The 9855-nt window shown below is 50.7% G+C and overlaps 1 protein-coding gene across 1 annotated transcript in view; it reads right to left on the bottom strand.

Moving 5' to 3' along the window:
- ACTN2 (actinin, alpha 2) overlaps positions 1-9855 on the bottom strand; it is a 58200-nt gene that overhangs the window by 28604 nt on the left and 19741 nt on the right. The window contains exons 3-4 of the mRNA XM_014529275.1: positions 918-1032; positions 29-148 (exon numbers count right to left, since the gene is read on the bottom strand). Of these exons, the coding sequence (XP_014384761.1) occupies positions 29-148; positions 918-1032 (235 nt within the window). The remainder of the gene's footprint in view (positions 1-28; positions 149-917; positions 1033-9855) is intronic.

Consider the following 9855-nt stretch of genomic DNA (forward strand, 5'->3'; position numbering starts at 1 on the left):
GCCCCCGCGAGCCCCCGCGGCCGCTCACCTTCCGCCCCGATGGACACCAGCTTCACGCCTTTGCTGGCGATGTAATCCAAGGCTTTGTTGACGTTAGCGATTTTGTGGAAGCGCATTTTTCCCCGGTCGGGCTTGGGCAGCCTTTCCCCTGTCGGATGAAAGCCGATCAGTGTAGACAGAGAAAGCAGCCCCCGCTGCAGAATCAAAATGCCAGCATCCAGCTGGCGGGTGGCTCAGTGGGTGAGCCTCGACCTCTGACCCAGGAGGTCAGGGTTCATTCCTGGTCGGGGCACGTGCCTGGGTTGTGGGCTCCATCCCCAGTAGGGGGCGCGCAGGAGGCAGCCAATCATTGATATTTCTCTCTTCCTCTCTGTAATCAATACAAATTTTTTTTTTTAAAAAGCGGAGAGGGCAGCATGGGGGCCGCCATACATGTCATTTTTCTTTCTACTTTGTTACGAGGGGGGTGATATAAGCACTACCCTAACGTGTCAATTGTGAACAGAACACACTCCCTTTTTACATAGAACAACCCCGGCTGACTGCCCCTCCAGAGGATTTCCTTCCCAACTGCTCCGCGTTCTTGTCCAGCGGGTTCCCAGGGAATGTGTGCTGCAGCCTCTACGCCTTGGCCACGCCTGCTCTCACGCAGACGCACGCTCACGCAGAAGCACGCAGACGTAGACATACGCACACGCACGTACGCAGACGCACGTACACGCACACGCACGCTCACGCACACGCACGCTCACGCACACGCACGCACACGCACGCACACGCACGCTCACGCACGCAGACGTAGACATACGCTCACGCACACGCACGCTCACGCACACGCACATACGCAGACGCACGCACACACAGACGCTCGCGCACACGCACGCACATGCGCTGCGCGGGGTGAGGCACCCACAGACCTGAGATGACTTCCAGCAGCAGCATGAGCTTCAGGCCGTTCCTGAAGTCCTCCTCGATGTTCTCGATCTGGGTGCCGGCTTTCCGCAGGTGCGAGTTGCACCAGGCCGTGAAGGTCTGCAAGAGAGCATGCGGCTCAGCGCGGGCTCAGGGGCACGCGCGCCACGGGGACACGTGCAAACCAATTTGCAGTAACATCACACAGGGGCACACGCTCCACAGAGACCACGTGCGGCTCAGCACGGGCACACGCTCCACGGGGAACACGTGCAATCAAACCCATTTGCAGTAACAGCACACCGGCACGTACTGCACGGGGAACACGTGCGGCTCAGCCGGGCACACGCTCCACGGGGAACACGTGCGTCCCAGCACGGGCACACTCTTCACGGGGAACACGTGCGGCTCAGCTGGGCACACGCTCCTCGGGGAACACGTGTGGATCATCACGGGCACACGCTCCACGGGGAACACGTGCGGCCCAGCACGGGCACACTCTTCACGGGGAACACGTGCGGCTCAGCTGGGCACACGCTCCTCGGGGAACACGTGTGGATCATCACGGGCACACGCTCCACGGGGAACACGTGCGGCTCAGCCAGGCACATGCTCCTCGGGGAACACGTGCAGATCATCACGGGCACACGCTCCATGGGGAATACGTGCGGATCATCACCGGCACACGCTCCACGGGGAACACGTGCGGCTCGGCACAGGAACACGTGCGGCTCAGCACGGGCACACGCTCCACGGGGAACACGTGCGGATCAGCACGGGCACGTACTCTACGGGGAACACGTGTGGCTCAGCCGGGCACACTCCTCACGGGGAACACGTGCGGCCTCTCATGCGTGCTGAGGGGGTCTAATGTGGTGCAAGAAATGATTGGAGGCCCAAGGACAAGGTTTTAGTAAAAGTCCTCTTTCGTAGACCCACACCTTTTATTGGGTGCACCAACCTGAGGACCTTTTGCCGTCAGTTTGAAAAGAAACCTGAAAACCTTTTGTATCGTAGGGAACATGAACTAAATCAGGACGCACTTACACAACAGAAATCAGCCTGCCTGCAAAATGGATGAATAAATCGTGTGTCCACGCTGCTCAGATGTCGTACTTTGGAGCAGAGGTGGGTGGTGTGGTGTAGCAGAAAGGGGAGACGGGGAGGGACCCCTCACCCCTAACCACGCATTACCCCGGAGGAACAGCAGTGTTAAGTTAGTAACTAAGCCAGTCGAACCGATTTGCAGCAACATCAATCACTAAAAAATCAATAGCAGCCTTGGCTCGCATGGCTCAGTGGTTGAGCGTCGACCTATGAACCAGGAGGTCACGGTTCGATTCCCGCTCAGGGCACATGCCCGGGTTGCGGGCTCCATCCCCAGCGTGGGGCTTGCAGGAGGCAGCCGATCCATGATTCTCTCTCATCATGGATGTTTCTCTCTCTCTCTCCCTCTCTAAAATCAATAAAATATATATATATTTTTAAATTAGTAGCAGTGGCAACAAGAACCTCCTGGCACAGACCTGGACTGCAAGACAATTAGACACGGCCCTGCCCTGAGGGCTCGGGGTGTAGCAGGTTAACAAGTTTCCCGCGATCTTCAGAGGAGCGGTGGGCGGCATACGAAGCGGCATCCAAAGTCAATTCTGTTTACTTTTCAAGCGTCTTTTAACTTGGCTTCCACTTGGGCACGATTTCCTGCCAGAACCAGATTAGAAACCCTCCTGGCAGCTGCGGGCTAAGAATGCACACTGTCCCCGAGTCTCGCAACAGCTGCTGGGCTCGGGAACAAAGTGCCCGCAGGCCACACGGGGCGGAGGCACACACAGGCCCAGTTAGAGGCGGAACACGAACCTCTCCAAAGCAGGCTGTTCCAGGGACGACCACAAGCGGACAGTTTCCATAAAATTGATTTTTTTTTTCTGGGTAATAAAGAGGATTTTTCAAATCGGACTCAGAGTCCCTAATTGCAAGAAAAATGTGACAGCGTTACATGCAAGGGCCAAGAGAAAATAGAGGCATTTTCTTGGATTTGCAGCAATATAATTCCACCCTGACAGCCTACGCTGATCTTCACTTTCCCTAAAACACAAGCAAATTTTAGGTCTAAACAGGAGAAAGAGTCTAAGAATGAGTAATCCATTTCCTGGGCTCAAAATTCAAGTGGGCCCGGCTGGTGTGGTTCAGTGGTGGAGTGTCGACCTATGAATCTGGAGGTCATGGTTCGATTTCCGTCAATAAAAACATTTAAAAAAAAGACATGGCGTCAAACAGGAGGTATGTACGTAGGAGAGAGTTGATTCTAAGGATCTTGCATGTGTTGCCATCAATGACCAGATGTCTTGGACATCCATCTGGGGCCTGAATGTCCCCATAACTGTCGTAAACATCTAATGCCACAGTGAGCAGCCCTTTCGTTCCCCGCCCACAAATCCCTGCTTCGTCTCCCAGATCATGCGAGATAGAGAGAAATAAAAACATCAATGATGAGAGAGAATCATCGATCGGCTGCCTCCTGCACGCCCCCTACTGGGGATGGAGCCCACAACCCAGGCATGTGCCCTTGACCAGGAATCCAACCCGTGACCTCTTTGTTCCTAGGTCAATGCTCGACCACTGAGCCACACCAGCCCGGCTCAATTCTGCCTTCTTCCCCCTCGTGCCACCTGCAAGGAATCCAACCCGTGACCTCTTGGTTCCTAGGTCAATGCTCGACCATTGAGCCACACCAGCCGGGCTCAATTCTGCCTTCTTCCCCCTCGTGCCACCTGCAGAACCCAGCACCCAGCAGGTGCACCTTAATTCACATATACAGAATCGGTGCCCATTCAACTCTAACACACTTCAAGTGTAAATGGTGACAGTTTGCATCACAACTTCACAGAAGCCTCAACAGGACCAAACTGCTGCTTTTCACTGGGTTCCAGAAAAACGCATAAACACCAATGCCATCGCTCAAAGACAAAGTAAGAAAGAAGGCAGCCTTTCCCATCGGTTCACCCCAACAAATTCTGCCTGCACGCGGGATTTCAGATCTCTTTCTACCAGTGTCAGGATGCCCAACAATCTCAAATTAAGGGGCATGAAGGACACAAACTTCGCCAGCAGCAGATGCCCGGGACCCAGTGGCATCAGTATGTATGTGTTAATAGCATCTTATTTGTCAGACTTTCTGGGACAAATCAGAGAGAACATCAATCAGAGATTTTATTTATTTTTTTTAAGTATGTTCTTGTTGATTTTTAGAGAGGAAGGGAGAGGATCGATGCTCAACCACTGAGCCACACTGGCCGGGCCCATCAGATTTTTCAAACTGAAAAAAAAAAAAAAAAAAGAGATGGAGGAGCTAAAAATCTGCATCTGCTCAAGTTTCAGGCTTTTAAAAAGGATAATTACCATGTCAACCTTAACTACAGAATCCTTAAATGTTCCAAAGGACTCGCGGTTATCTTGCCAAAAAAAGCGCAACCTTGTGAAAAAGGAAAGGCAACCTGCCGGCCGAGGGCATCTAAAAATAGGCTGGGGCTCGGGGATGAGACTGTAGGCGAGCAGGTTAACGACAGCCGGAGGCTGGGCCCTCGCGGGCCTGTTTTCACTCAGAAATGCCAAGCCAAGGAATGTTAGGCTCCGACTGCCGGGCTCATGGACCAAGGCCATTTAGTTCCCGAGCTGTTTGGAAAATGTAAAGAAAAGTAAAATTCTGAGGCTGCCTCACGGGAGGAAAAAAAAAATGCTTCTTAGGGTTTTTAACGAAGCCAAACGAAGCCCAGACTAACTCTGGTTTAAGGAATGGCCTCTGGATATGTGGCATCTAATCCCTAACTCCCAAAAAGGGTGAAGCAGATTAAAGCTATGGGTTTTGGAAAGAGGAAATGGCTAATGAGGATGTGTGTGTGTGTGTGTGTGTGTGTAGATATATATATTCCATAATAATAAAAGGGTAATATGCTAATTAGACTGGACGTCTTTCCGGACGACCTTCCGGACGAAGCTGGGGCTGCAAGGGAAGCCCGGGTCCTGGGTGCAAGAGGGAAGCCGGTGCTGGCAGCTGGGGGAAGGACTACTCTTGCACAGATTTCATGCATCGGGCCTCTACTAGATAGATAGATAGATAGATAGATAGATAGATAGATAGATAGATTAGATAGATTTTTATTTATTTCAGAGAGGAAGGGAAAGGGGGAGAGGGAGAAACATCAATGATGAGAGAGAATCATGGATTGGCTGCCTCCTGCACGCCCCCTACTGGGGATCGAGCCTGCAACCCGGGCATGTGCCCTGACTGGGAACCGAACCGTGACCTCCTGGTTCATAGGTTGACACTCAACCACTGAGCCACACCAGCTGGGCCCACTGGAATTTTGAACTGAGGAAACGTATTGTCCATGTCTGTTTTTTATATTTATATGTCATGATTTTACCTTAAAGAATTGTCTTCCCCCCTCCCTCCCCCCACCATAACTCACTTTATTAAGCCCTCAGGCAGGAGTGCAGATGAGAGAGAGACATGGCACAGGTTTAGAGTCCTTTTTCCAAAAAGAGGCCCAAGATCCAAATAAGCTAAGATGTTTACTATTCCAGTATAATTTTATCGATTTTGATGAAGACACATAGGAATTGGTACACGAGAATGATACACAGAACTAGCTGGAGCCTATCGCTAGTGGGTCTTAAATTACAGTATGCCCTCTCGTCCTGTGGAAATGACAACTGTCTTCGGTCTCGGCTTACTGCATTCCTTCTCCATGGCAAGCGCTTCGTCTAAGATCCCACATGTGTCCCCATGTTCCCTCTTACATGGGTCTCCATAAATAATACTGCGTTTGGGTTGAATTATTTAGAATTGCTCGTGGTTTCATAAAGATCCTACATTGATCCAGAAGCTAGTGTACTGCCATCTGTTCATGTCCTCCCTGCTCAAGAAAATATTCTACAATCATTTCATTACCACTCTCAGGAGTCCTTATTACTCATCCTCCTAAATTTTTTTTTAAATATATTTTTATTTATTTCAGAGAGAAAGGGAGAGGGAGAGAGATAGAAACATCAGTGATGAGAGAGAATCATGGATCGGCTGCCTCCTGCACGCCCCCTTCTGGGGATCGAGTCTGCAACCCGGGCATGTGCCCTGACCGGGAATTGAACCATGACCTCCTGGTTCATAAGTTGACTCTCAACCACCAAGCCACGCAGGCCGGGCTCATCCTCCTAAATCTTACTTTTCAGCTGCAATTACTCATCCTGACATCTCTGTAACCCTCGGGGTAGACATCGGACATTTCTCTGAGCCACTGACATCCCAGGCTAGTTTGCAATTCAGGCAGTCTCTACATTAATTCCAAGGGGTGTTCTGAAATTCTTGAAACAAAATCTTAATTATAAAAAATATGTATAACAGCCTGGCCGGCATGACTCAGTGGTTGAGTGTTGACCTATGAACCAGGAGGTCACGGTTCGATTCCCGGTCAGGGCACATGCCGGGGTTGCAGGCTCCATCCCCAGTGTGGGGCATGCAGGAGGCAGCCAATCAATCATTCTCGATCATCAATAATGTTTCTCTCTCTCTCTCTCTCTCTCTCTCTCTCTCTCTCTCTCTTTCTCTCTCCCTCCCTCCCTCCCTCCCTCTAGTTCTTTCTCCCCCCTCCCCCCTTTCCTCTGTGAAATCAATAAAAATATATATATTTTTAAAAGATAACAGCATTCTCTCTTTTAAAGAACAGTTCATGATCTTGATGAAACTCTCCATTTTAACTGTTAAATGGGAAAAAAAAGAGTTAAGATTAGAAATAGGCAGATTCTTTACAAACTATTTTAAGGCTGGAAGCATATGTTAAACTAACCAATCACGCATCTTCAGAATCAAAGTCGAAGTCATTTTTGCTCTAAAAGGTAAAAAATAAAATAAAATAATGGGAAGCTCAAGAGCCACATGAAAGCTGGTGGAGCCTGATCCTCTGAGCTCGGCGGCACCCTGCGGCCCGGCGCCCGATGGAGCCACGGGCCAGGTGCTCCGTGGGGTCACAGCTGCCTCCCCCACGCTGGCAACCGGCGTGGAGAATTCCTGTGAGGACTCTCTGGTAAGCAAGCCTTTAAGCCTCCCTGCAAACAGCCGTGCATTCGACCGATCCTGAGCCATGCTTCCCAAAATAACTTGTTCCCTTGGAGCCCCGGTACTTATGTGCACGCAGTGGTTCTGTGACAGGCAGGCCCAACTGTGGCTCTGTTTGTTTGTTTTAATATATTTTTATTGATTTTAGAGAGGAAGGGAGAGGGATAGAGAGATAGAAACATCCATGATGGGAGAGAATCATTGATCGGCTGCCTCCTGCACGCCCCCCACTGGGGATCGAGCCTGCAACCCAGGCATGTGCCCTTGGCTGGAATCAAACCTGGGACCCTTCAGTCCGCAGGCCGACGCTCTATCCACTGTGTGGCTCTGTTTCAGGCAGTGGCAACATTCATTGGGCTTTCATCAGTCTCTTCTTTTAGAAAAAAATTATTGTTTTATTTTATTGATTTCAGAGAGGAAGAGAGAGGGAGAGAAAGATAGAAACATTAATGATGAGAATCATGGATCGGCTGCCTCCTGCACGCCCCAGACTGGGGATCGAGCCCGCAATCAAGGCATGTGCCCTGACCGGGAATGGAACCGTGACCTCCTGGTTCCTAGGTCGACGCTCAACCACTGAGCCACACCGGCCGGGCTCATCGTTCTCTTCTGGAGGATGAAATCAAGCTTAAAGAAAGGCACACTGATGTCTCCCCGGCCCCAGTCCAGCCCAGGCCCGCAGCCGGGGAAGCCGCTACTACTACACAGACGGTAAAATAAGTATTCTTTAATTCAAGTTCATCATCCTGTTACTATTTTCAGGGACCCAAATACATGGCTGCTACACAGAGGGATTAAGCATCATTAACAACAAAACAGCTCTCAGCTCCACGCCCCTTTCCCCGCCCCCGTGTTCTGCACAGAGCACACAGTTCTTTTTTTTTTTTTTTAAATCCTCACCCGAGGATATTTTCCCATTGATTTTTAGAGAGAGTGGAAGAGAGAGGGAAAGACAGAGAGAAACATGGGTGTGAGAGAAACACAGTGCTTGGTTGCCTCCTGCACGAGCCCCAACCAGGGGCCCGGCCGGGAAGGAGCCTGAAACCAAGGTAAGTGCCCTTGACCAGAATCAAACCCGGGACCCTTTGGTCCATAGGCCAACGCTCTATCCACTGAGCAAAACCGGCTAGGGCCAGAGCACACAGTTCTAAGCCAGCAACAGCCCCCCAGCAGGTGCGTCTACAGGTGTCCTGGACATATGGGAAGAGCTCTGGGTGAAAGAAGGATTTGTACAATCAGGGAAGCAGGGCCTTGCCAAAGCTCCTACCCACTCACACGGGAGGGTCCCAGACTGAGATGATCTCCATCAAACTCTTCCCGGGGCTCATGCTGAATGAGACTGTTGACAAAAATATATACTAAAGTGTTCGTATCCTGAGCCATTTCAGACGATTATATATCACTAGAGGCCTGGTGCACAAAATTCGTGCACGGGTAGGGTCCCTAGGCCTGGCCGGCGATCAGGGCCAATCTGTGGGGCGATCAGGGGGGCCCCTGCTGGCACGCACCTTGGCTGGCCTGGGGCCTGGGGCCTGGGGGCAGCTCCTGCATTGAGCATCTGCCCCCTGGTGGTCAGTGCACGTCATGCGACCGGTCGTTCTGCCAGTGGTTCCGCCATTTGGTCAATTTGCGTATTAGGCTTTTATTATACAGGACAGTATAAAACCCATAAATATATGCTTCTATATTGTAGCATAAAGTGACTTGGTAGGCAATATGGCAAGACACCAACATTACTTTTTTCTAGGATCTGCATTTCCTTTTCTTTTTTTCTTTTTTTAAATATATTTTATTGATTTTCCACAGAGAGGAAGGGAGAGGGACAGAGAGCCAGAAACATCCATGAGAGAGAAACATCGATCAGCCGCCTCCTGCACACCCCCCACCGGGGACGTGCCCACAACCAAGGCACATGCCCCTGACGGGAATTGAACCCGGGACTCCTCAGTCCACAGGCTGACGCTCCAGCCACTGAGCCAAACCGGTCAGGGCGGATCTGCATGTTCTATAGTGAACACCTATGACTTCTGTGATCATTTTTTTTTTAAAACAGCAATGTTTTCTTTAATCATGTGTACAAATGACTAATGTAGTTAGTAGAGTTTTATTTATTTTTTTAAAAATATATTTTATTGATTTTTTACAGAGAGGAAGGGAGAGGGATAGAGAGTTAGAAACATCGATCAGCTGCCTCCTGCACACCTCCTACTGGGGATGTGCCCGCAACCAAGGTACATGCCCTTGACTGGAATCGAACCTGGGACCTTTCAGTCCGCAGGCCGATGCTCTATCCACTGAGCCACACCAGCCAGGGCTTCTGCGATCATTTCAAAACATGTCTGTAGACAGTAACTGGGAAGCGTGCGTACAATTTGTGAGCCCAGGTTCTTTGCTCCTCCCTGGTCATCTGTGACAAGAAAGGATTCCAGCTCCCCACTCAAAGCAGGAAAAGCAGTGGTCACAGGAGCAAAGAGAGGACCAGACCTGTGACCTGGAGGAGGTCACGGGGTCGATTATCAGATCAGTGCGCAGGAGGAGAGAGTACATCCCGTCAGGGCCGACTTCACACGTGCGCAGAGAGAGCTAAACCCTCCACATTCACAGGATGCTAAGGGCGTCCCTCCCGCTTTCTTAGACAGAAGTGCTTTCTTCCCACAATTCTTCTTCTCCTGTTGTGCCCGACATCCTGGAGTTAGCTATGCCTTCCGGTGGAGGCATAACTTATCTCAGGAGCTAACAGATACTCCATATTCCACGGGGCCAAGACCCCGGGGTCCTGTTCCAGCAAGTAAATCCATTCAAACCCCACCTTCAGGCTGGCGGGCGAGTGC

Source organism: Myotis brandtii, unplaced genomic scaffold, assembly GCF_000412655.1.
Source record: "Myotis brandtii unplaced genomic scaffold, ASM41265v1 scaffold679, whole genome shotgun sequence".
NCBI lineage: Eukaryota > Metazoa > Chordata > Mammalia > Chiroptera > Vespertilionidae > Myotis > Myotis brandtii.